The sequence below is a fragment of the Asterias rubens genome, chromosome 4 (genome assembly GCF_902459465.1).
Source record: "Asterias rubens chromosome 4, eAstRub1.3, whole genome shotgun sequence".
Lineage (NCBI taxonomy): Eukaryota > Metazoa > Echinodermata > Asteroidea > Forcipulatida > Asteriidae > Asterias > Asterias rubens.
This window is the reverse complement of record NC_047065.1, coordinates 9,303,247-9,329,764: the sequence shown is the minus strand read 5'-3', so window position 1 is coordinate 9,329,764 and position 26,518 is coordinate 9,303,247. Positions and strand designations below refer to the sequence as shown.

The window sequence follows — 26,518 nt, the reverse complement described above, 5'->3', positions numbered from 1 at the left end:
ACTCTGTCGGGAAGATCCAGCCCGGAAAAGAGCGTCAGCCATGACATTCTCCTTCCCTGGGATGTACACCGCCGACAGGGCGGTCCCCTGCTGCATGCACCAGTGGATTAGCTCCCAGGCCAGTGCACACAGCCGGGCCGACCGGGTGCCCCCTTGGTGATTGATATACGCTACCACTGTAGCGTTGTCGGAGCGCACCAGGACTGCCTGCCCAACTAACTGCGCCCGGAAGTGCTGGAGGGCATTGCAGACCCCCAGCATTTCCAAGACGTTGATGTGGGTTGAGTGGTGTTTAGGGCCGCACACCCCCGCTATCTGGCGGGGGTCGAGGGTTGCCCCCCAACCGTACACAGACGCAGCGATGACGACAGTCGCTGACGGCTGGGGCGGGCGGAACACTCGACCATGCGTGAGGTTGGCGTCCTCCAACCACCATTGGAGGTGGGGGGTCAGCCAAGGCGTGGTAGGCACCGGGAGGTTGACTGAATGACGGCTGGGCCAGAAGGAGGAGAGAAGATGGAGCTGGATAGGCCTCATCCTCAGCCTGGAAAAAAACGTTCAGATCTACCATGCTGGCCATAAGGCCCAGTAATCTGAGCCAAGCCACTGCCGGCGCCACCGTAGCCCGAAGGAAAAGGGCCACGCACTGACGCAGGTTCTGTACCCGTTCCGCCGAAGGGCGGGCCAGCCCCCTTCGAAAGTCGAGAGCCGCACCGAGAAAGGTGGCACCTGAGAGGGGATCGGTGCGACTTCTCGGTGTTTACCAAGAACCCCAGGCTGGATGTGAGGCGCCAAGTAATCATCAGTGCCGCGTCCGTTGTCTCCAGCGATCAGCCCACAATTAGCCAATCGTCGAGGTATTGGAAAATCAGCAGTCCTCGCCTCCGAAGTGCTGCCCCGATCGCCCGCACCACGCGGGTGAAAACCCGTGGGGAGGTGGACAGACCACAGGGGAGCACCACAAATTCGTATAGCGTTCCGTTGTAGAGGAAGCGCAGAGGAGAAGGGAACTGATCTCCCCTACGAGAGCATGGCGCTTGATAGGGTCGGACGGGATGGGCGTTGGCCACGTCAGCATGTCCGATGGGGGGGGGGGGGGGGTCCTCGTGAACTCGAGTGCGTAGCCACGCTCGATCGTCTCAACGACCTACCTGTCGGATGTGATCTGAGCCCAGGACCCCAAAAATTTCAATAGGACGGCATCCCACAGGTCCGTTGGCGGGAGGTCGCCTGGAGACAGGGACGTCACTTCCACCACGCCCCGGGATACCGAGGGGCGGACGCATGAAAGCCGCGACGCGACTGTTCCCGCTGCTGGCCCTGGGTGGGCGTGCGTGTATTTGCTGCTCCTTGGTTCCCGCCTTTTCTGGACTTCTGCCTCTTGTTCGATACCCGGTCACGGGACGAATCCGAGGCCCTCTCAGAGGAAGCCCTAGTGACAGGGACACCCGAGCAACGGGTGAAACCCGAAGACGAGGGCGGGCCCTGTGAATGAGGTATTCCGGTGGAATCCCAGGTACCCGACTCTGCACCATCAATCCTTTTCCCCATGGCTAGCGCCCCACAGCCTATGGCGTGGGCAGGTGCCATTCGGGTTGGATAACCTCACCGACCGTCGTGGGGGGATCCACGTGGTCGGTGCGGCCGGGTACCCTGAGCCGTGTGGAGGGGGGATACCCTCCGGCTTCAGAGACCCCGAGGCGGTGCTGGGAGAGGGGGCTGTGCGCTCCGGAATGGAGCCACTCTTTGCCCTGCCTCTCTTGGTTGCTGCCCCAGCACTGGTTTTCTTGGCCTTGCCGGGGCGTTTGACCTTCGATTGGGTTGACCCACGCACGCTGACCAAAGAGGGGGAGCGGGAAGCATCCCCTCTTTGATCGGTGGGTCCACCGGCCGACTGAGGCTGCAGGGGCCGATTGAAGGGCTGCGAGCCAGGCGACGGAGTGTCGGCGGCGCAGCCCTCCGAGAGCTCCGACTGTCCCGGGGGAACGGATGTAACCCCAGTATTGACAGTCGAAGCCCTCCCCAATTTCTTTACAATACTCTTAATTTAACTCAAAGAAATCAAACTATTTTATTTCTCAAACTCTCTACAACAACAACTATATAACTCTACAACTTCTAGTTTTTATAAAAAGCTCTCAGCAAAGGATAAGGCGTTTTTATTTTATCACAAAAACGGTGAACTGTTTGACACAGATTTATCACGTCCTTACCCACTCGCGGCTAAGACAAAAGAGGACGACTCCTAGGCAGGCATGTCACAGGGTGTTGTGGGTAGGACGGTGGAAGGCGCTATTGCGTGTGTGAAAGTCTTAGCATTATTGCCTCGCAGCATAGGTAATTCGACTCTACCGGTAACTAGAGTGAAGTAGACTTGCTTCTACACAAAACATTAAATCTGCTTTTCTACTATTCTGATAGCAGAAAAGCGAATGGCAACTTTCCGTCCGCCAGAGTAAAATCTGCTTTTCAGGTGGCAGAAAAGCAGAGAAAAAGAAAATTACATATTCACGAAACGTTAAATCTGCTTTTCAGGTAGCCGAAAAGTAGAAAAGGAGAAAAATTGATATAAAAAACCATACAATCTGCTTTTCTGCAATTCTGATACCAGACAAGCAGATGTCCACTTTTCGTCCTCCATAAAAGATATAAGGTTAGAGGCGTCCGTCTCATAGAAAAAAGGTCAAAACATTACCGATGCCAGCAGGGTTAGGCTTTGTAATAAGTAACTATTAGTTTGGGCACTGGCCTGGTGACCAGTCTTTTGACAGTACAGCCACTAAATTGCCATCGAGGCACAGAGGGGAAACAAGGGCTGTAACGAGGGTGTTATTACCCCTATCGAGTGCATACATACGCCTCAGAGTGAGCGAATACAAAGGGGCTAGTTAGGACCATCTTTTAGAGACGAGGTCTTCGTGTTTGCTGAAGCAGATCAATAAGCCCTCGCTACACACAGAACAAAGATTAAGCCATGCGAGGCACACGGGCGGCTTCTGCAAGGGATGATCTCAGATAGGGATATAACAAAAAAACACTTGGACAGATGGACATGATAATAAAGAATGCAACCAGAAATTCAAGCGCGCTTCCATTGGTGTCGGTGTTGTCATGAATTTCATTCATAATGGAGGAGTTACACTCTTGGGGGAATGACTTGCAAAGTGGTAAAACCATGGGAAGGAATATAAGAAATAGAAGACTAAAACTCTTAGTCTAGAAACTTGTAAAGTCAGAGTCTGACAACATTTGATTTGTTTTTCCACGCCTGACTCTCGTTCAAAATTATTAAATAAACCCATGGATGTGGTTTCGTGTGGGGGTTGTTCTAAAACCCCCTCGACCCACGACCCCCTCGACCCACGACCCCCTCGACTGCGATTTTTTTTCTGTACACCGGAATTGCCACAGTTCACAACCTCAGCCAATCACGCACACAATTTTGTATGCTGATGACGACTACCATGCCTCGCACATCACAACAACACAGCGTACGAGACAGACCATACACACGTAGCAGGGCTGTTTGCTTCGTTTTTGAAAGGGCAAGGGCACCAAGGCAATTTTCTCTTTGGCAAGGGCACCCTATGAGGAAATTGTAAATTTCTACTGGAGCATTTCATGGGCACCAAGGCAATGGCAAGGGGCAACGGAGGCAATCGCCTTCGTTGCCTCCGTGAAGTATCAGGCCTGCGTAGTATGCACGAAGCAAACTTTGCGTGATTGGCTGCTGAGATCGGGCCTGTGGCAATTGTGATGTACAGATAAAAAAACGCCGCATTTCCACACGTATCTCTTGGCCAATCCGAGATTAATTACAGCCAACTCATTACGTGATGATCAGGTGAGACCCATTTCCGGCCGATAGCTTCCGTCCTGTGTACTATTCCTCACTGCTGCATGGTACTACTAGAAGCGGAGCGCAAGGTTGTAGACATGGTCCACACGTGTTTTGGGGTCCCCAATCGGTGTGCACGTGACGTGCGGAAGCGGAGAGTAAATACTCCCAATTCTGTGTGGCTGATGCAGATAAATATAACCGCAGTCTCAGACTTTAAATCAAGTCTAGTCGTGGAAGGAAGTTACGTCGCGGATCACACACTGAATGCTAAATCGGGGACTTCATTCTTACTCGGTCGTAAAGCGACATTTTTATGAATTCGGAATTGGGACATTCTTCGAACACGGGGCGGACGTCGAGGTGTCGTGGGTCATGGGGGTCGAGGGGGTTTTAGAACAACCCGTAGGTTTCTGTTTGCGGGATTGGGTAGGGATTATTTAAGTCTTCATTTTGTTGTGTGCGTGGCTCACATGACCTCTACTTCTGGTCGTAACCGAAAGTGCCCTCTAATTCAAAAGTTGCAAATGTTATGAAACTGCTTTCAACAATGTTAAAGCACCCTCTAGCAGCAGGTTGAAAACTCTTTAAAATTTACTTTTTGAAGGTGTGTGGTGAAGTTTTGTGTAACCACTTCAAATTTTACACACAAGTTTACTGTCAGGCAGGCATTGTATACAAGTTTCAGATCAATGACGTCATCGGGGGTCACGTGATGCGGCCTTAAAGGTGCACTTTTTGAACTAATATAACTCCTGAAGTAATAATGCGATCATGTTGAAACTAAGTAGGTTGTTGGATATTCGCAAGTTCTTTTAAATTGTGGAATGACGTCATGATGACGTCATCACATGATTTTTTAGGAATTTTTCAATTTTTGCACCTTTAAGTGATAAATTGCTAACTGCTTTGAAAAAAAAAATATATCAAATTCAGTTGAGAAATTTGAAAATTCTATTGACGCAACAGCTATAATGCATTTGTGCACAAAATGCAATCATGTCTAGTTATTATTGTTATTGTTTGTCCGAGGGTGGTAAAATCTGTTACTAGGAGCATTAGTGTACCACTCCGTTATAATATTAACTTTTCTCTAATCACCGGTATTTTTCCAGACAAGTTAAAAGTGGCTAGATTAACTCCAAGTTTTTAAAGTGGAGATCCAACTGTCATTAGTAACTTACAGGGTTTACAGAAGGTAATGGTGAAAGACTTCTCTTGAAATATTATTCCATGAAATGCTTTACTTTTTGAGAAAACGTTAAACCAATATCAATTTTCGATATCGAGAATTACGGATTTATTTTAAACACATGTCATGACACGGCGAAACGTGCGGAAACAAAGGTGGGTTTTCCCGCTATTTTCTCCCGACTCCGATGACCAATTGTGCCTAAATTTTCACAGGTTTGTTATTTTAAATATATAAGTTGTGATACACGAAGTGGGGGCCTTGGACCATACTGTTTACCGAAAGTGTCCAATGGCTTTAAGGAATAGCCAGAATCTATTCAGTTTCCAACGTAATCTTAAACTAAAGGCAGTGGACACTATTGGTAATTACTCAAAATAATTATTATCATAACCTTTCTTGATTACAAGCAATGGAGAGATGTTGATACTCAAAGCTACCTGGCTCCACGTCACCAATCCTTCTACCCATCGCAAGCGCACCACAGCCTATGGCGTGGGTGGGTGTCGATCCGATAGGGTGGCCTCGCAAAAGCCCGTCAACAACCGTCGTGGGGGAACCCACGTGGTCGGCGAGGGCCGGGTACGCTGAGCCATGTGGAGGGGGGAATCCCTCCGGCTGCAGTGACCCCGAGAGAGGGTGCGGTGTGCTCCGGAATGGAGTAACCTTTAGCCCTACCTCTCTTGGTTGCCGCCCCAGCACAAGTTTTCTTGGACTTGCTGGGGCGCTTGACCTTAGATTGGGTGGACCCACGTACGCTGACCGAAGAGGTGGAGCGGGAAGGCTCCCTCCTTGGTCAGTGGGTCCCCCAGCCGACGCAGCCGACTGAGGCTGCGAGGGCCGGTTGAAGGGCTGCGAGCCCGGCGACGGAGTGTCACCGGTGCAGCCCTCCGAGAGCTCCGACTGTCCCAGGGGAATGGACGTACCCCCCCCCAGTTCCGACAGTCGGAGCCGTCCCTAATTTCCTTGAACTACTCATTTAATCAACGATCTTTCACTTAAACACTTGAACTAAACAACAATTCTACTTTCTTCAATCTCAGTCTTTATTTTAGATCTCAGCAATAAAGATACAAAGGTGTTTTAAAAAACGGTAAACTGTTGGACACAGAATTATTTACGTCCTCACCCAACTGTGGCTAAGAGAAAAGTGGACGACTTCGTGGCAAGCATGTAATTGGGCATTGTGGGTAGGACGGTGGAGGAAGCCATTGTGTGTAACATCTTAGCAATATTGCCTGGCGGCATAGGGAATATTCAGACTAGTAATTCAACTCTACCGGTAAGTAGGAATGAAACTAAGATGAATAAAAGCCTACGATACAGTGCAAAGTGCAAACTAATTGTACACAATGTATGCTGGCTTAGGGGCCACTTATTGGCTATTTTCCTAAGCCGGTCTTTTATCATCCGTTAATACATCGCCACGTGATCGGGTTTTGACCAATCAGAGACTGGAAACTATCCAAGGTATTTTTTAATGACAAATAATGAGAAACAATAAAAAGACAGTCAAGTGTACGACTTTACAAATTTTGCAATTTTCTAAAAAAAGTAACATTTTAATTATTGTTATTTTTCCAGTTTAAGGTTTGTGATGACAATAGAAACCAATTTGTTGTAGACTGGTTAATTTAAGGACAAAGTTGAGATAAAGTTTGGTATTTTTGGGGCCTTTCCATTCAGCGTAACGCGTGTTACCGATTTTCACTGAGCTCTCTCAGCTAACCCAGTTGATCTTTCATTTTTGTTTGATTATTGGGATCTAGCTTAGAAACCTTGGGTTTTAAAATACAAAAGATGAACACTAAAATCAAATAAGTCTTGCAGCCAGAGAATGGAGAATGATGAAGGACCCTCTAAAACGTAACGCGTGTTACCGCGGAATCGCCCTAATGCAAACTATGATAACATGTATTTCACATTTCTTTGTGTTGTCACTGCCGCATACATTTTGTACGTTTTGTACAAATACATGTACACTGTTTATGTGTTATAATCTGTTTATTTGTACTTAACAAAAGATACATTTGATTATTTCACAAGTTGCTGAGGAATTTGAGAAACTTTGACATTTTATGCAATGACAGTACTTCGATAATGGCCGGACAAACTGTAGCACGAATTAGGCCTACCGTAGCACAAGTTACACTGTTTTTTGCATGTCAATGTGAAACTAAGATCAGCACATCTTTCAAAGGTATACCATAATTAACTTAAACATGTTAAAGGCATAATAGTTACTAATCATATATTCAATAGACTTGATTGGTTTTTGTTTTAGGACACGATCAAAATAAAAATGACTAATTGTTTAGCATGTCCTCTGCTTGTAGCACGAGTAACCGATATTCAGAGCTGTCCCTTGCAAACAACAATTTTTATTTTTCTCGTTAAATTACTATGAGGATCTAGCCTTGGATGTTGGCTCTCAAAATACAAAACATTAAGATTCAAATCAAATATGTTTAATAACTAGAGCCTGTAAAGTATTGGAAAGGACACCATAAAGTGTAGCACTAGTTATTGTGGAATTGACCATGTACAGTAAACCTTCACTTCTTTTAGTTAACATGTTCTGTGTACACATGAGTTACTGCTGATTTAGCAATAATTAACAATACTAAGCTTTAGTAGTTGACAGCAGTACACAATTTTAACCCTTTTATAGTTTGGTACACACAAATAAATGTTCCAATGCAAATGAATTAAATCTAAAGCAAGGTACAGTGATTCAGTGTATTATTCATACAACCCACAACCTAAGTTTAAAATTTAAACAATAAAAGCTTTGGTGTAAATACCTTTTTGGCTGCTGTCTAAGCCAATTTAGATAGACCTGACTGTGTGGAGGCAGATAGTCAACACTTTCATAACTGGCAAGAACTTTCTTCTCTTGTTCTGTGTATTGATGGTTTATGTATCTGCTTTCAAAATCTCGTCCTTTAGCAAAAAAACCATTCTTATCATCAGTTGGATGTACCCCCTCTGTGTAATCAGCATGACGGGAGACGTTTGTGTGCATTGTTGAGCAGCCTGAATACTTCTCATAGAGTCGTACTTCCTATAATTTCAACCAAAGACACCATCGAAATTTATAATAGATTGAACAAATACATCAAAGATATGTATTTTATGTAAACAGTAGGGAAGCAATCAATACGACCCAAAAAAATTCATGGCGATTCATGGGTTCTCAGATCTTTTTCTAAAAAATTAGAGTGATACTTCATCATAGATGAATAGATCCCAAATACTAGTTTGCTGACGCTTTCGGGTTTATAGTTATCAGTTATCAAAGTTTTGGCCAAAAAGCCCTTGTGAAACGAATAGTAAATTTCCCGTAAACACAAAAATGTGCGCCAAGCTCGTCCCAACAAAAGTAAAATATTTTTTAAAACCTCCAGTTGGGCTTATAACAAAGGTTTTTTTTTTTTAATTGGGATCTTGCTGGCGCGTCATGTTACGCGAAACTGAACCTTTGACGAACAGCGCCCTCGTGCCATTTTCAACGCCTTATAACTCCAATGCGCCTATAAGATCCCATGAATTAAACAAGTTCACATGAAAGAGCTTGCATCCCTAAAACAAATTTAAGTGCAAAGTGCGTGGGATGTCGTTGGCGCAGAGAGATAATAGAGGTCAAAGTTAAAATTTTACCAATATATTGCGTTTTCGCATCTCCATAACCTCGCGCGCCAACATCAATTTTTTTAATGGCAACCGGGTGTTGGAACAGTTTTCATCTAATGACAAATGAAAAAAGAATCTTGGGACTCTGCAATTTGCATGTCAAAAGATTTTTTTAAAGTTTTTCTAAGTATTGGCATTCCACACATTTTGGCCTAGAATTGGCACAATATTCACTTTTCTCATCACTGTAAGTATCTGTGCCAACAAGATCCCATCAACGTTTTCTTGTATTTGGTTAAGTTGAGTGTTCCTAAACAGATTTCAATGGAAAAACAATCGGGATCATGTTAGCCCACCAATATTACTGATAACTCCAAAACCGAAAGCGTCAGCAAACTAATATTTTTGATTTATTTGTTTGGTATGATGGTATCACTCTAATTTTTTGGAAGATCTGAGAACATGAATCACACCCCCCCCCCCCCTAATTTGGTACATTCTTAAAGGCAGAGGCTCTTAAAGGGGAGGTACATGTACATGTTTGGTAATTACGCAAAACAAATATTAACTTAAAAACTGACTTGGTAACAAGCATTGGAGAGCTGTTGATAGTATAAAACATTGTGGGAAACGACTCCCTCTGAAGTAACGTAGTTTTTGAGAAAGAGGTAATTTCTCACTAAAATAATAAAAGACTTCTAGCTAGACGTCTTTTATTCTTATCTGAAAGCACACAAATTCGTCCAACAAGGGTGTTTTTTCTTTTATCATCGCCAATTTTTCTTATAGCCGTAATCTTAGAAACGGTAGAAATGACAGACTTGAGTCCTTTTTTGAATCGAAGCTTAGTACGCAACTTAATTACTCAACTTGGTGTTGTTTAATTAGGTGTTCGTGCTGATGCACGAACACCTATTGTTATTGCTCTGTTTTTTTTTCTTCTCCATCTTCCTTCTTCTTCACCGTCAACTCTTATCTACAGCATAACTCAAGATTCAAGCCAAACTGAACCTTGAAACTCACCAGACAATTGAACCTCAATACGAAGACTGCACAGTTTTCATTACGTCATGATGACGTCATTAGGTGTCAAATTACAGGGTTTTTAAAGTTGAAAAGGGACCATTTTCGTTTTGCTGTATCTCAACGAATATGAAAGCCATGATGTTCAAAGTTTTCGCATTTGATAGACCAAGACTGGGGCAACATTTGAAAAGTTAACGCCAAAATCGTACAACCTTAGCATCCGGGTCGTTACCCTGGGTCGAAGTTCACCTTCGGGTTTTTTTCGTCAAAAAACAACTTTCGAGCTTTTCTACGGAATAACTCAAGATTGAGATTGAGCAGAATGTTGAAACTCAACAGTTAGTTGAACCTCAGTATCAAGACAACACATACTTAATTACGTCATTATGACGTCATCGGGAATTGAATTACGTTAGATCAAAGTTTAATATTTGTAAAAATCATAACTCAAAAACTATGATTCGGATTTTGACAATCTACACATCATCGGATAGATCATTAAAAGTTGGACAAATGCTTCACAGAACACGTAAAATATTTTTAATACTTCTAGTGCAAAACAAAATTTGAAAATTTCATAAAATCTTATCGTATTCATGTTTTTAAAACTACTGATCATTTCAACGTAATTTTTGTTTCAGATTGTAAAACAGCAATCCCGCTCAATCTTTTGCACAGAAATAACAAAATTTGGACCTTTACATCAGTCGAAAAGGGACGTCAAAGCACCTGTTGACCCACGCGTTTACCCCATTTTGATCAACAAGGCACGCTATGTACGCTATGCAGTGCAAGCGCGGGAATTCCCAAAAGTGCTCTCTTTAGTCCAGCGAAAGAGGGCGCTGTAACGTTTTTAGTAACATCGAGCGCTGAGTGAATCGCGGTGAATCGCAATAGTTGAGTAATAATGAACAACGTCTCGCACCAAAACTACAAGTAGGAATACATATGCATTGATGTTATAAGATACATTATACACCTTCAGATAGTCCATCACATAATTATAAAATGTTTACAAGTCATACATCAGCTGAAAGGTTTTAATGAACTAGTCAGGATCTACACAAATGAAATCAGTTTAAACTTGGCTTCTTGTTCAAACCAGAGGTTGAAAATAATTGGTCAAAGAAAAATAATTTCACAACCACACATTTGATTTTTTATATATTTATACGTCATTGGGTAGGTATGTAACAACTTAAGAAACGATACACAACATTGACTATTAAACCTTGACCTCCAGTTAAACAGGAAGATGCAGTTAATTATTTGAAAAAATATTACCCCAGAACCAGAAATTAGTTGTTTATTATCTGAACGTCGTCAGATAAGGCTTTGAAAAACATTACTAACGCTATAATTTGTGACCTGACAAAATTGTCTTCCGGTTCAAACCGGATGTTTAATATTTGAAAAAAATCATAACATCTGAACCATACATTGGATTTTTTCAATCTATGCATCATCTGAAAGGTCTTAATAGACTTATCACGTGCTATACAATATGCGACCCTGTTTGACCTTGACTTCCAGTTAAAGTTGGAAACTGATATATAATGTTTGAAAAATAAAAAAATCCTAAACCACATGATTTGATTTTTATCATCTATACGTCAAAAGAAAGAACTCAAAAGAAAGAACTCAAAAGACATCACCAACGCTACCACGTGTGACCTCATTTGACAGTACCTTCCGGTTCAAAACGGAAGTTGAAACTTTATATTTGAAAAAATCATAACTTCTAAACCAAATATTGGATTTTTACAACCCATCCATCATTTAAAAGGTCTTAATAAACTTATCACGCGCTACATAAAAAGTAACCCCTATTTGACCTTTTATTCGATGCAAACCGGAAGTTGGTGTTTAATTTGTAAACAAATCATAACTCCTTAACCAGTCATTGGATTGATGAGGTAAATGTTGTCACCAATTCATTCACTCACTCACCACGAACACCTTGTTTTTGTAGTAAACAAAAACTGTACATGTACCTCTAGTTTCTTTATCAATTAGCTAAGTTACAATGACATGAATATTGAATTAGGCAATCTTGTTACCACCATATCTCCCGAAATAAACGTCCGATTTTCAACTTTCTTTCATATATATGTTGATTCTTTGGGTATTGAAGTTGTGCAAAATGAAGTAATTTTATATGTCACATCATCTTGAAATTATTTTGATTAAATGTATACACTTATTATATAATGAATTAAATCACTCCATCTGTGTTGAAGATCCGATGGGGCCACGGTTAACCGCGGGTGCTATTACCCAGGTGATCTGTGGTTCGAATCCCCCGGGACCTCAACGAAATCAATATTATTAAACGAACCTTTTACTTTTTTTTTAACAATAAGAATTATGTACCTACATTAAAATGATCAGTACAGCATGTTCTTTTTTTATCAAATTTTTAGCTCATGAGAAGCTTCTTTCCTAGAAAATAAAACGATCTTGATTTTGTTCTCGCGCAGCACGATCTTTGGTGTACGTTCCACTCTTTAGGAGGTTCTACATACACAGTTCTAACAGTGCGAGGACTTTTTAACGAAATAAACGGATAAAATTGTCATTTTGTGATTTTCTCATGGTGATACTTCCAGACATAATCAGGGGCCACATTTTAGTATTCAAAGGTTCCCCTCTCTTTCGTGCATTAATCACAGTATTAATATTTTGAGACCACTGACTCTTTAAAAGAATGGTCTGTTCAGCGCCTTCACTGGGGTCAAAGGAGGTAAATGATATGACGATAGCTGTTTGTGCGTTAAATCGTGCGTATGAGCTCAGCTTCCATGTAGCATGTCGCTGTAAACAAGACCATATGGACAAATGAGTTTATACACGTGCACCTGTTACATCAAAATTGATACATTTTCAGCGCGTACGTGCATGTGTTCGAAGTTGCTATGAAACTATGATAAATAAACATGCGATACAGTGCAAAGCCCAACTATTTGTACACAATGTATGCTGGTTTAGGGGCCATTTATTCGCTGTTTTCCAAAGCCGGTCCTTAATCATCCGATAATACATCTCCTCGCGATCGGTTTTGACCAATCATATACTGAAAACTGTCCAAGGTATTTATTAATTCCTGCTAATGTGAATGCTACAAATTTTGACAACACAAATTCGCACCAAATAATTTGCTTTAGTTGACTTGTACTCAACTCCTGCAAAACTTTCGCTGCGAAAACAGCACCTTGACTTGAAAACTTGATTCGCATTAGCAGGAAGTATAAACAGTGCTCTACCTGTTTGGTGAACCAGTTGTGTGGCTTACAACTATTCACAACAACATAATCTCAAAATTAAACAAAACAAGAAGTTGAAGTTTGATGAAGATTCTATGTAGTCGTCATGAACACAAAGGGATCACATGAGATTGCACCACGTACCAGTAGCTTCAGATTTTAAAGCCGAGCGAACACATCTTACATAAAACCCACCAAACTTAACACAGGGAGGGTATACAGGGAGGGTATACAGGGAGGGTGTGATCCTTCGTGTTCATGATGACTTCATAATCTCCATCAAACTTCAACTTCTAGTTTCGTTTAATTTTGAGATTCTATTATGTCATCATTCCACACTTCAGTGACCAATGAGACTTTTTAGCAAAGATGTGTGAGAGAGTTCAGAGTTCAGTATTCAATGTCATTTAATACTTGAAAATGCATAGAAGTACATTGTACATGAACATCAGTCAATACTATGAGCTGAAACCTCTTGTAAATTAATTCAATACTTTAACACCTCTTCAGCAAAGGAAACATCCGTCTGTATGGCCCTGTCATAGAACTTGGCAAACGTACTTTGGGAAGACCATCCTGCTGTCTTCAAAATAAGATCAATTGGAACTAAGCTCTGCTTAGCTTTAGAAGTACATGTAGTTGCTGCTCGCACACTGTGTGATTTAAATATATCAGTATCTATTCCTGACAGCCTCATTACATCTTTAATCCATCTACTGATAGTCGATCTACATACTGATTTGTATGGTTTAACATAGCTAATTAATAACTGTTCAACATCCCCTCGCAAAGGTTTAGTGCGAGCTAAATATTCAGTCAAAGTAACACACACACAGTTAAATGTCTGGCGTGTAAGCCTTTAAGTTAATAGTTGGAGTAACATACCCCGGTCTGCTTTGCTTAAGCAGTTGATCAAAATCAAATCTAAATCCATCCTCGGTTACCGTCATATTTGACAATCTCAATAAACTCAAAGTTTGGCTTCTGGCCGCTGTAGTTAAAGCAATTAACAAAACAAATTTCAAAGTTAGTTCTTTCAAAGGTAGCACTTCTACCGGTAAAGATGACCTAATAAAGTCAAGAACCTTGTTGACGTCCCATGTCACACTGTAGCGAGGTTTTGTTGGTCTTAAATTAAAGACACCCTTCATGAAACGCCGTACTAGCGGATGAGTGCCTAGAGGTACATGTACACCGTCATTTGTTGAGCATAATGCTGATACTGCAGATCGAGCTGTGTTCAGTGCACTGTGTCCAATTCCTGTGTGATACAGTTTAATGAGGAAGTTAAGCACCTGGCTTACATTTGGATGCAACAGATTTGCTTTGATCTCAGAACAAAACTGCAGCCATCTTTCAGCATATGAACAGTACTGTTTGTGGGTGCTTTCCCTCCATGATGACATGATAATGTCGGCTGTTGCTCCAGAAATGTTCTACTTTTCAAGCAATTGCCTGAAACCAGGCAAGCCATCAATCTAAGTTTTGTCCTCAGTGGATGTAGTTGGGCCGTCCCTGGGAGCTGAAGCAACGTTGCTTTCATTGGCAGTAGAATTGATGGTGGCTCACCAACATTTGCAATATTTGAGCAAACCATGGCTGTTTTGTCCAAATCGGGGCTATTATGATGCCTGTTGCTTGATCCAATGCCACCTTCTGCAGTGTTTTCCCAAGAACACTGAATGGAGGGAAAGTATAAAAAATACCATGAGTGCCAATCTAACGTAAAGGCATCTACAGTGTATATATAAAGCATCAGGATCAGGTCGCCATGAGACAAACTTGGTTAATTGTTTATTTAGTCGTGTGGCGAAAAGATCAATGTCTGGGAGTCCCAACATACCAGTGATCATTGAAAACACAACTTTACCTAATTGCCATTCAGTACGATCATTAAATACCCTTGATTCATGATCAGCTTCAAAGTTCAGTGTTCCTGGCAAGTAACTTGCCGTTAACCAAATTCCTTTTGTTCTTGCCCAAAGCCAAATGATTTTGGCAATATCGTTACATGTTCTGGATTTGACACCACCCATGTGATTATATGTCACTACATGTACTGTGCTATTTTCCATAAGCAACTTGACATGTTTGACCTTTTTCTGGGCAGTCAATGCAGTCAATGCAAAGAAAGCTGCTCTAAGTTCTAGTGCATTAATATGTAGACTAGCTTGGTTAGGCGTCGACCTTCCCCCGCACTTCAACTTTCCACAAATGCCTCCCCAACCTTTGAGGCATCAGATGATAAAGACATCTCTGCAATTCCTTTTGTTATGTCTCGATTTTACCGAGGAAGATTTTCAATCCACCAACTCAAATCTTTCATTCCTGGTGTAATTTTCATGAATGTGTCATAATTGCCAGTGTTCTATCAATGCATCCACTTTTGCCATTTCGAGAGACATATAAAACAAAGGTCCGTATTCTACAACCGGAAGGCTGGATATCAATAGTCCAATGACTTTAGCCACTGATCGTATGCATCATATCTGAACGACGTAGCGCCTTGCATTCCTCAATAAGTTTATCAACTTTGTTTGTGGTTAGAGTAACTGTCATCGCAACAGAATCTATAGAAAACCCAAGAAAGGAAAGTTTTTGGCATGGTTGCAAGACTGACTTTAATGGATGGTGTATAAATCCAAGTCGGTTAGCTACTGTCAATGTCTCATTAACATTCATGACACACTCATCTTTAGTGTTACCAAGTAAAAGGCAATCATCAATATAGCCTAAAATGATATGTCCTTGTTCACGTAACGTGGCAAACATAGGCTTCAATAATTTGCTAAACATTCTAGGGGCCGAGGCTAGCCCGTTTGGTAAGCATGTATACTGAAACAAAGTATTATTCCACATAAACTTGAGATATTTTTGATGCTCCTCTGCTAAAGGAACTGTGTAACAAGCGTCTTTAAGATCCACTGCCGCCATGACAAATTTGGTGTAATAAGTCTTACAACCGTTTCAAAGGTATCCATCATAAAATGATGGCATTTCACATGCTCATTAAAACCTTTCAGGTTAAGTATCATTCTGGATGTGCCCTCCTTTTTGGGTCGAGTAAATATCAAAGATATAGAAGATATAAACTCCCCTGGGCAGTGATGCGACTTAACAATCACCCTTTTATCCAGCAATTTTGTTATTTCCAAATTGATAACATTTCGTTCTGAAATACTACCGATATTTTGCCAAGGTAGTTTACTTTGTCAATAAACTCATTATGGGCATGTGCAGCTATGTCAATTATATTGACATCTGACATTATTTCTCGCCAATTTCTTACAAAATGTTTCAGTCTACCTGCTTCAAATGCCTCTATTTTAACTGAAGTACTTACAGCATGGCTGTAGACTCTGCAGTTTTGTGGTACTTCTGGCTTTGCTGACTTCTCGTCTGCGTTCTGGGGTACTTCTGAAAGTTTTTTGCACCATCTATCGAAGTATTGTGCCCTTGGTATGGCTTGCGAAAAATAGCCACGACCTCGTCCTCTGAATCTCATGCCTCGAGCTTGATTTCTACCACGGCTACTACCACCTCGTGACCAAGATGTATTTATCTTCTGACCTGCTCTGTTTACTTCTTGAATATCTTTAACTGTTTTAGAGACATCGTCCCCAAACAAATAGTCAGTAAAAGGCACAGTAGTGGAACATAAATGCAAGTAATCTTGCTTTAAGTCTGACCTCACGCAGTCACGCCTTCTGAGATTTAGAAGTCGGTGTGCGTTTCCGAACAATGCCAACGCATCAGTACTCAAATCGAGTAGCTTTTGTTGTGTGTTCCCAGATTCGGCTTTGTCTGTTGTCGCATGGGCTAGTTGTTCAACTAGTTGCGTAATAGCTGTGGACCCTTTCACGAGGGATGCCTGAATTGCTTGGAATTTAACATTCAAAGACCGTGACTCCGGTCGAAAAATGTCCCAAACCAGCTGGTTTACACGTACACTGGTGAGCAAAACACAATTTTCAGGTTTATTGTATTTCTTGACGAGCTCATTGTATTTATCATCAGGGATTGCATCTCTGAACAAACCATTCACCATGTCAGCCAAATCTTTGTCAACAGCTTTGTCACAACGTTCCTTATTGGTGAATTTCTCAGTCATATTTTTGAAAATGTTCACTGTCTCAGTTTTTGCAGACTCACTCCCAACTTCAACCGGTTTATCAGATTTCTCTGCGCTAGTTGACGGTTTATCATCATTATTCACATGCATGTCAATTTGAGGTTGTGTCTGATTACTCAACTCTAGTTCTTGAACCTCCACGGGTCCTTCAGAATACTCAAAACTCTCTTCTATTTGCACCCAGTTTATCCTGATTTTCTTTAATTTGAACCAACATGTTCAAAACGGTTGACATTTGAGACGGTTGCTTCCCTTCTGGAGCGGTAACACCGCTACCGGGATTCATATCAGATGTTTTTTTGTCGTTTTGATGGTGTAACTTCACCACCAAGGCTGCTGGTTTTGGGTTCTCTCTGGCGCTTTTTGTCCTTTTCCATACCTCGTATGATGGGTGTAACCTTGTCCGAGGACGAGGAAGTACCCTGTGGACAGTCCGCCATTACAGTAATTTCGCACAATGTGCAAAATTCAGAATCGTAACTACGTTACAACCCAATTTTATAATAAATATTATAAAACACAGCTTAAACAGCTTACCGCGTTGAAGATAAAAAATACAAGTTCCTTGTATGAAGCTCAACGCAAGTTGATAGCTACACTTGACAGATAAGAACACAACAAGGCATGTTCAATTACAAAACACAATGTGTTTTTAAACACAAATTATTACAAAACTAGAATTACAATTTTTTACAAGCCAATTAACGACTAAAGGCCCAGTCCCACTGCAGCGATAACAAGAAAGATAATAACGATAACGACGCAAAGGGAATGTATTCTATTGGTTGAATGGGCGTGTGCGTATTCTGCGTGGAGCAATTCAACCAATACAATGCGTTCTCCGTGCGTCGTGATCGTTATCGTTTTCTTTATCGCTGCAGTGTGACTCGGTCTTAACTCGGGAAAAAAAAAACACCAATGGCTAGTTGGCAAATTGTGCTATAATTGTGCAATCACGGCTATGTGAAGACTGCCTTGAAATGGGAATCCTAAACGGAGGGTAAACGTAGTGCTAATAGAGAATTAGTTTGAAGGCATTGGTTTGGACCATCGTGTACCTTAATAAATTTATTAGTATAAAAACACATTTTTGTTACTGTGATGTCATCGGGTGTCAAATTACGGTCATTAATAGACCGATCCAGTAGGCTCCGCTCACGACGCACGTGTGAGCAAGAACACGTGTGCTCTCCAATGCCTTTCTGTACAACTCTGTCGCGCGCGCCAAGATACGCACACGCATGTTGGACCTTAATTGTCGGACCTTCGTTGCGTTGTGATTGGTCAACATGCAATGGGGCGGAGCAACTTACTGAACAACTTTATTGTGCATTAAACATAAAATGTTAAATAATGTATCTTGCCGAGGATGTAATTGAACAAAAATGAAATTGCAAATTTATAGTGACTTACCCATGTAAACATATTGTCCCTGAAAATTCAAAGTTTGGGTTATTCTTTTAAAAAGTAGTCTGTGAATTTAAAATGGCTTGTTGGTTATCACATGTTCCTCAATGCAACAAACAATTTGTTTTGTGACGTAAAAAGTGTATTCTATTACAACACAAAAAAATCTTTTTGATCACCCATCTCCTTGATTTTACCTGGACTGCAATTACCCCACACACCACTGACCATGCATTGCTACCCTGATTTGTAAGGCAGCATTTTATCATGTTTCTTCTTTTTCAAGGAAAATGGTGGCAAGAGGACATCAGCATTTTGCTTTCAGTTTCTCTTTTGGGAGATTTTTCTGTCTTGTTGAAATCCTTGTATTTGCCTGAAGGCCACTTCAAGGTGTGGGCTACAATTATTTTTGTCCAGAGGCCGTTACCACCTACTCCTAGGGCTGAAACAGGGTTACCCCTTTTACAGCCCATACGGATGTAGGCTTGGGTATCATCAGTCCGAAGTCTGGCCGGTAGAGCAGAAAGCACTACCTCCCCAATTTTATGTAGCAAGTGTCACGACCGGGATTCGAACCCACACTCTGCTGATCAAACAGCAGAGCTTGAATCCGGTGCTCTTAACCGCCCGGCCATGACACGCCACACCATAACATTCTGGTTTTCTTTTTCAGCCCTAGGCAGTGGTATGTCCACAATTTGGGGACCGTAAATTATTTCAATGCCATTACTTCACTTTTCTACTCAACATTCTCAGAAATGTTGCTTTTCTTTATTTTATTTCATATGTTGACATTAAGACTCTGTACAAATGATGCAACTGGAAGAGACAGATTGGAATGGCACATACATATTGTACAACATGTGTTAGTTTTCAGCATGTCCTTTGGAAAAATGCATTGTGGGTAGGGCATGAGTGGCACTGCAGAGCCCCAGAAAAAAAGTGTAACTAATAACTTACCAAAATCATGTCTTTCATTTCGCATGAAGATACCAACAATGTTGGTAACAGTTAAAATCCAACACGGGTAAAAAATATACCAATCCAACTGGGATAACAGTTAAAATCCAACATCAGTCAACGTCAACAGAAACATGTGATTGATTTCATGTGGTTGTCAACGAGATGAAATCTTGCTTCAGCCATTTTACGTTGCGAGTTTGACATGAACACAAACAACCAAATTTCCAACAAACTACGTTGAAAGGTCGTCTGCGAAAAAAAAGGTCACAGCTATAGTTCATGTAGTTCGCGCCGTGACACGACGAATGTACACACAACGCATACACACACATGCGCGACCTACATGTAGGAATACAGTGTGTTGAGACTGATCCATTATTTCCAGGGCGGGCATAGTCGATTGACTATGCCCCGGGCATAGTCAATATGACGTCATCTTGAAAGAAAAAGCGGGCATAGCTATTTCCATGACTCCCTTTTTAACCAATCAGATTAGAGGATTCTATATGTGAGGTATAGAATTACTATTATAACACACCTCTTCCTCGTTCTGTATTCTGGTTGGCTGAAACACGGTCACGTGGGATGAACTAGTATAGGCTAGTGATCGCGCGCGTGTTTAGCGGGAATAGTACCAGAGCGGGCAATAGTCTTTGAATATAGTGCCTGCGGTAACAGCACCCTCTCTTGACTTGAACCGTGAACAACAACAACAAAACTCCTTTTTCTGTTCTTATTTGACATTTAAGACAGAGCTGTGTTATAAAACACATATTGACTGGCGTAATTCGGTAACTAGTGTCACGTCTATTCCCCCTCGGGCCTGTGAGTGACCAGAAGAGGGGCCTATTTCCATCGGCCTTCGACCTCTAGAAATAGGTCGCTCTTCTGGTCACTCAAAGTCCCTCGTGGGAATAGACGTATACCTTCTTGCCAGTCAATATGTGTATTATATTAATACTATGCCCGCCCTGAAAATAACGCAACTCTTATGATATGTATACGACTAGCGTTCCGTGTCACAGCGCGACCTTCTTCGCAGACGACCTTTAGGTAGTGTTGTTGATTAGATTCAGAAGAATCTTTGTTCGATATATAATAAAAGAAATATCGGCTACTTAATATTAAATCTGGGCACAGCCGGCCCAAGCAAGGTGATGTCAAAACTATGGCTATTTATGCCCTCAGCTTCGCTTCGAGCAGTCATGGTTTTGACATCACCTTGGGCCTATATTATGAGTATGACCCTACGATTAAATGCAGCAAAAGATGGTGTTAAAAAATTGTTTTGACAGCATCGATTTTGCACAAAGACTGAAATTTGCGTCGGTTTGCGCGTTAAGCCGACTCCAAGCCGAAGTTGGCGCGAGAATTGAAATTTGCGCAAACAGCCAGTACCATAGCTCTGTAGTAGTGTAGTTGCGGTCTTACTACTGCAGTCAACTCGTCAACTCGCCGTCAACTCATTTTCGTGCCGTCAACCCATTAAATTTACATGATTTCTTTTTTAAATGGGGCACGGAAGTGTTAAGTCTGGCCCTGGCTGGGCTAAACTACATATTTCTCAGGGTTTTTGGTAAAATTTCATTCACAAAAACGACTTTGTGTTGATAAAAAAAAGTACCAATCATTGACACCTTGGGCCAAGACTAATCCATGTGAAGAAGTAAGATGGCGGCCGACGGTTTTGCTGCTTCGAGAAAAAAAATTCACGAGGGAAAAGTTTCCATATATATGGCGCCACCACTTTTTCACTCGATATGAAATAATATATATAGTATCTAATTTACCTCAATGAGATATCCCTTTTTGTAAAGATGAGTGAAAAAGTGGTGGCGCCATACGGAAAGTTATCCCTTTACAGTCCTATGCTTCGTTTGTGGATTTTAAATGTATATTTGATGAGTTGACGGCGAGTTGACAGCACAAGTGAGTTGACGGCGAGTTGGCGGCAAGTAGTAGGACCCGTGTAATAAGTTGCGATAAATGGAGGAGGGTCCGGAGGATTACGAGATCGAGAATCTGTGCACACATCGGGGCGAAATGGTCCAGCACGTACAACTTGCCCGATTTTTACTTCTTTCAAAAATCATTACACAAATTATAAGAACACAAACTTGATCCTCTAAGTCTATGCAACAGTTCATAACTCAAAATACCAGGCAATCTGGCAATGGTTTGGATGAATGGGGTAACTTTCCGTACCGTAGACATGGTAGAGTAGCAGTAGGCATGTTGGCGCCACCAGTTTTTCACTCATTTTTACAAAAGTAAAACTTAAAAACGGATATCTCATTGAGGTAAATTAGAATTATTTCATATCTAATGAAAAACTTGACGATATGTTTTAAAGAAAAAGGGAAAAACCTTACCAGAGCCCAGATTTTCCAAGCTCCTCCTCCGTGGCCACCGCGAATAATTCTGAGCCGCAATCCTATAGTCTAGTCTTAGTATAGTACACTGTACATAGACTATATGGTGCTTGATATATAGTGTATAGTATCATGTACCAAAGATCGTATAGCGCCGCGTATACGATCTTTGGTATGTACTACGCGAAATTGTAAATCGACAAAGTGCGCCCGCCATGGTATGATTTAGTTTACTGGACGGCTCTAAAGATACTAAATAAGAGGCGGCTCTTATAATCTAGACTTCACTGGGTAGTTTGCCAGTATATCGTCGGTCGTACCACGAACTGACCTAACTGACTCAAATCACACATTTTTGCATTTTTTTTTACAACAAATTATTGACAAACTCAATGCTGTTAACATTATCAGCAAGTTTCAGTGCCTTATATGTAATAGTTTTGTAATTACACTAATTAGTAAGAACGACGCATCGCTATAGATAGTGCCATTTTGTCTTTTCACAAAGTGACTTATCTAGATACGTCGCGCGCTCAATGGTTAAACTATGCGCTAAGTGAAAATTTTCGTACTAACTGGGGAGCGTAGTATTTTCACAAAGTGACCGGTCTCCTGACTATGACTAGAGCAAGCTAGTCGAAACGTTGAGACCAATTCAGAACTGACTCCGCGGCAGTACAGTTAATTATGATCCTATAAGCTCTAGTAGTAGTCCAGTCTATTTCTATACCATCTGCCCTGGTAATAGTTAAAAAGCAGGAAAGTTCTTTTCAGAACTGAGAAGTCTCCCGAACCTCCGATTATCTACTCCGCGGCAGTAGAATAAAGCAAGACAGTTCTCTAAAAACAAACTCTACCTGGCAAGTAGATACACACATGGTGTTACCGCAAACCCAACATACATTGATACCTCCATGCAATGCCTCAAATCCTATGTGACCGATCTCGATAGGTCTCTATTACACATTGGTTTGTACACAGCACGCTGCAGGCAAAAATGAAATTTTCATTTTCACGAAGTGACCTATCTGTTTAGGAATTAATTGCTTATTAAAATAGTTTTAGGGATGAAAACACATTGATAGTTCTGTATGAATAAAGTATTCAGCTTTGTTTTCATCATAAAATAATACAATCAAGTTGGTAAGTAGTGCAACTTCAATCGTGATTTTCTCCGAACACGTTTTTTAAAACAGTGAACGAGTTAAGTCAGTTCGTGGTACGAACGACAATATTAGTGCATGCAAACTTCAGTTTTTATATTATTTTATGTGGGTAGCTAGTCCGGGGTCCCCCGAGCTAACTAGCTATACGGCAGTCGCAATGGAAAAAAAACGTCTTAGAGGTGATTTCTTAGAAACACAGAAGCAGCCATGGGAAAGGTGTCTTGTGAACGAAAAATAGGACCATTTTGTCGGGGCCTGGCTCACCCAAACCACCTGAAATTGTGAGTTAGGTAACCCCATGATACAATGGCATGGGTCATTTCAACAATCCCTGAAAGTTTTGGCCCTGAAATCTGTCATTTACTAGGGTGCACCCATCGCACACCCACAACAACGGATTTCGCGGTTCCAGAGGACACCCTCTATCGGCGGTTTAGTCACGATGTGTGTGTAGTGTGTTGAGTGTATGGTTTATGGTTTTACCATAGAGCTATATATATTGACTAGAGCGCTAACAGTAACACCCCAATGTACACGCACTAAGGTTTTGAAGCTGTGTGGGCGCATCCATGTTTATGTACAAACCAATACAAAATGTTGAAATTTTGTACGACAAACTGCGAGCGTCATGTGCGTCATGTTTAAAAGGCGCGTATACTTTTTTTTAGTACGTCAATTTACGGTTTTCGTAGTGCGAACGTACGCGAATGGGCAGTCGCGTACGTAAGCGCACACGCCGAATGTAAAAAAAACGCGGCAATGTGTGTTCTTAAAAATTAAAAATCATTCCGTAGTCACGCAACACATCAAACATGTCTGCGCCCAATTGGCTTCAAAACGCAGAGCAAGTTAGCGCTCTAGTCAATATATATAGCCCAATGGGTTTTACTAACTCAACAAGAACGTCTTGCACCATGGCTAGTCCAAATTCCGTCACGGTCGGTGCTAGAAAACTATTGTTTAGTGATGCTTGCATTCTACGGAAGCCTGATAGTGCCCTTATTATCCGGCGGATGTCACGTTTATCTCCTAGCACTATCCGGCTTCCGTAGCATTTCTGCAAAAGGGCTTGGTCAAGAGTCAAGTCTATGTTCGCATTGGACTTTTGGGTCTGTACTGCTATTGTTAACCTACCGGCCCGGTTAGTTATATTACCGACCCGGTAAGTTTAACAGATGGGCCCAATTTCATAGAGCTGCTAAGCACAACAATTTGCTTAGCATTTTGCTAAACACTCTGTTAGGCCCTCTGGTAAAAACTCCTTGTAAGGAGATTGGCGTGCACGTATCGCGTGATGTGACACAGGTGTTCCAGCTGTTGCTCTCAACCAAAAGGAATGAATAAACTGTCTTATAAGCACAGGTGCAAGCTCGCGTTTCCGCCCATGTTTAAACACTTCTGGCTGCGGTTTTATCATCCGTTTAAACACCCCCATGTGACAGTCTTCTGAACCAATCAAAATGGAGAAACTGTCTGGGGAATTTATTAATAGACCTTTATAACATCGTCATAGTTCTTCCCTTTGACCAGGAGTGCACATGGACACCCATTGTGAGATTTACACTTCGGTCATATTATTCAAACAAAACCAAGTTGCTTAAACACTTTAACATAGTTTCTTCCCTCAGCGCAGGAGTATGGTGAGGTCCAGCAAACAACTCAGCTACCATGAGCAAATGCCGTAGCGATACCTCTATGATCGAGCAAGGCATGCTGGGAAAAAATGGCGTGGTGAGATCGATCACCCCTGGGAACGAGGTTGGGTGAGATTAACCCTTTTTGGTCATTGTACTTTTAGATAAAAATTGGCAACATAGTTTCTTCCCTTTGTCCAGAAGTACACAACCCATGATGATAACAATCTCTGTTGGTCATCGCAAATGTATTTGAAAATAGATTGTCAACACTCAATATTATAGTTTCTACTTCACTACATAGGAGTACACCGCGAAACGTGTGGGGAGATGTTGGTCATCGTATAAATATAACATTTTGTTTTTAACCTACTTCAACATGGTTTCTTGTCTCTGCCCAGTGCCTTTGACCAATTTAAATTACTCTGATCTATAAAACATGTTTCCCATATTTGACAGTTTGAGGGAAAGTTCCATGAAATATGAAAGGGGGAGAGCAAATGCCTCCCAGTTATTTTTGTTTACATCAAATTTTTGTTACAATGTTGTTTGCGCTGAAATAATCTCAGTTTCATCCATCATAACTAGCTAGCACCATAAAAGAAAACCACACTTTTCTCTTCTGGTAATGCTAATAATGTGGATTATGTCCCCCAATTAGTTTTGTTTGCTCCCTTATTTTTCCCCCCGGTGGAGTTTAATCCCAATTCATTGCATCCAATTTGTTACAATGTTGCCTGCGCTGAATTTCATTTGTTATGAAATGTTATTAATGTGGATTTTATCTGTACAAGCTTGGGAGCTTGCTATAAACAGAAATTCAATTCAATTTGATTTCAATTCATTTTTAATGGTCCTACATGGAGGAAACAGTGTTTACATTACAAGCATTACACAAAACAAAAAAAACATAATAATTAACTACTGACAATTATTTAGATAAATAAAATTAAACAAAATAATTAACCACAAGGGAATCAATTAAACAACATCTTAACGGAAAGTAATGAATGTAATTAACGTATGGGCTGATCATTGTTTTGCATCAAAGTGACTGCCATCGCCTACCGCACCATTTGTTCGATGTTAATTTTGACTGGTTTAGATAGGACCTTTTCTTTGCCAGTTTCATCCAGATCTATGTCTATCCCTAGGACTTTTGATGCTTGTTTCACACAACCCGTTTCATTCTACCAGTATCTTAATAGATGTTAAATTTGCATCAGGGATAAAGAATATTATTATTATTTTTTTTTTACCCATACACCGATGTGTGTTACTGTTAGCACTGTATACTCAGTACTTTCCCAAGTCCTGTGAAAAATTACCAATACCAGTATCTTGTTTTCTTGCTCCATTGTTACAAACCATACAGTTATGAGTAAAACTTTCAAAAACGGATAAGTAAAAAGAATCATAGTTTCCGTGTCTACATGAAAATAATTTAATTTACATAAAAAATACATTTAACTGGCACCCCTTTGTGATGAGCGCCGAGCAATGATCACTCTAATTCCACAGACTGTCAGATATTATGCTCAGGTAATCGTAATTTCGCACAATGTCAATATCCTGTCCCACGGGGTTATTAATACTTAATTTAGCTGAAGGGTCACCTCTATTTAAGACACTGGACACTATTGGTCATTGTCAAAGACCAGTGTCATTTGGTGTAACTCAACATATGCATAAAATAACGAACCTGTGAAAATTTGAGCTCAAATGGTCGTCGAAGTTGCGAGATAATAATGAAAGAAAAAACACCCTTGCCACTTGAAGTTGCGTGCTTTCAGATGCCTCAAAATCTAATTCTATGGTCTCGAAATCAAATTCGTCGAAAATTACTTCTTTCTCAAAAACTATGTTACTTCATAGGGAGCCGTTTCCCACAA

The 26,518-nt window shown here is 41.2% G+C and overlaps 1 protein-coding gene across 2 annotated transcripts in view; it reads right to left on the bottom strand.

Annotated features, from left to right (window-relative positions):
• LOC117289396 (chloride channel protein C-like) overlaps positions 1-21,992 on the bottom strand; it is a 176,917-nt gene extending 154,925 nt beyond the window's left edge. For both annotated transcript variants that reach the window (XM_033770501.1, XM_033770502.1), the window contains exons 1-2: positions 21,827-21,992; positions 7,835-8,094 (exon numbers count right to left, since the gene is read on the bottom strand). In XM_033770501.1, coding sequence (XP_033626392.1) covers positions 7,835-8,055 — 221 coding nt within the window. In that variant the 5' untranslated portion in view covers positions 8,056-8,094; positions 21,827-21,992. The remainder of the gene's footprint in view (positions 1-7,834; positions 8,095-21,826) is intronic.
• Positions 21,993-26,518: the final 4,526 nt, after the last annotated feature.